Source organism: Pterocles gutturalis, unplaced genomic scaffold, assembly GCF_000699245.1.
Source record: "Pterocles gutturalis isolate BGI_N339 unplaced genomic scaffold, ASM69924v1 scaffold3756, whole genome shotgun sequence".
In the NCBI taxonomy this organism is placed as follows: Eukaryota; Metazoa; Chordata; class Aves; order Pterocliformes; family Pteroclidae; genus Pterocles; species Pterocles gutturalis.
Window position 1 is genome coordinate 1,424 of NW_010102740.1, and position 642 is coordinate 2,065.

The window sequence follows — 642 nt, forward strand, 5'->3', positions numbered from 1 at the left end:
GCCGGATCAGGGGCTGCTCTGCGACCTGCTCTGGTCGGACCCCGACAAGGACGTGCAGGGTTGGGGCGAGAATGATCGTGGCGTCTCCTTCACCTTCGGGGCGGAGGTAGTGGCCAAATTCCTGCACAAGCACGACCTGGATCTCATCTGCCGGGCGCACCAGGTACTGCCGGGCACCCCACTGCTGGGGGGAGGGGGGACAGATTTGGGTCCCCAGTGGGTATTGGGTGTGGGGCAGGTGTTTCTACCCCTGGTATTTGCTCCTCAAGGGCAGTATTTACTCTGGGGGCTGCCTGAATCCCTACGGGGGGGGTTCCCAGTGAGGTATTAAACTCCAGAGGGGGATGTTTGACCTTGGGGGCTGTTGGGGGTGCTTGTCTGGGCTGTGTGGGCAGGACCCCTGGGGCTCTTTGCCCCTGGGGGGTGGCTATTGCCCCAGGGGGTGGCTATTTGTCCTGGGGTAGGTGGGTATTTGCCCCATGGGGTAGGAAAAAAAAAGGGGGGTATTTTCCCAGGGGGTGCCCAGCTCAGCACCAGCTCTGATGCCCACACAGGTGGTGGAGGATGGCTACGAGTTCTTCGCCAAGCGCCAGCTCGTCACCCTTTTCTCAGCGCCCAACTACTGCGGGGAGTTTGACAACG

At 61.5% G+C, this 642-nt stretch overlaps 1 protein-coding gene across 1 annotated transcript in view; it reads left to right on the forward strand.

The window, feature by feature from the left end:
- Nucleotides 1-638, forward strand: part of LOC104471152 (serine/threonine-protein phosphatase PP1-alpha catalytic subunit) — a gene marked incomplete at both ends in the record, with an annotated part of 1,564 nt that extends 926 nt beyond the window's left edge. Inside the window, 2 exons of the mRNA XM_010086395.1 lie at nucleotides 3-163; nucleotides 555-638. Of these exons, the coding sequence (XP_010084697.1) occupies nucleotides 3-163; nucleotides 555-638 (245 nt within the window). The remainder of the gene's footprint in view (nucleotides 1-2; nucleotides 164-554) is intronic.
- Between the last annotated feature and the right edge of the window lie 4 nt (nucleotides 639-642).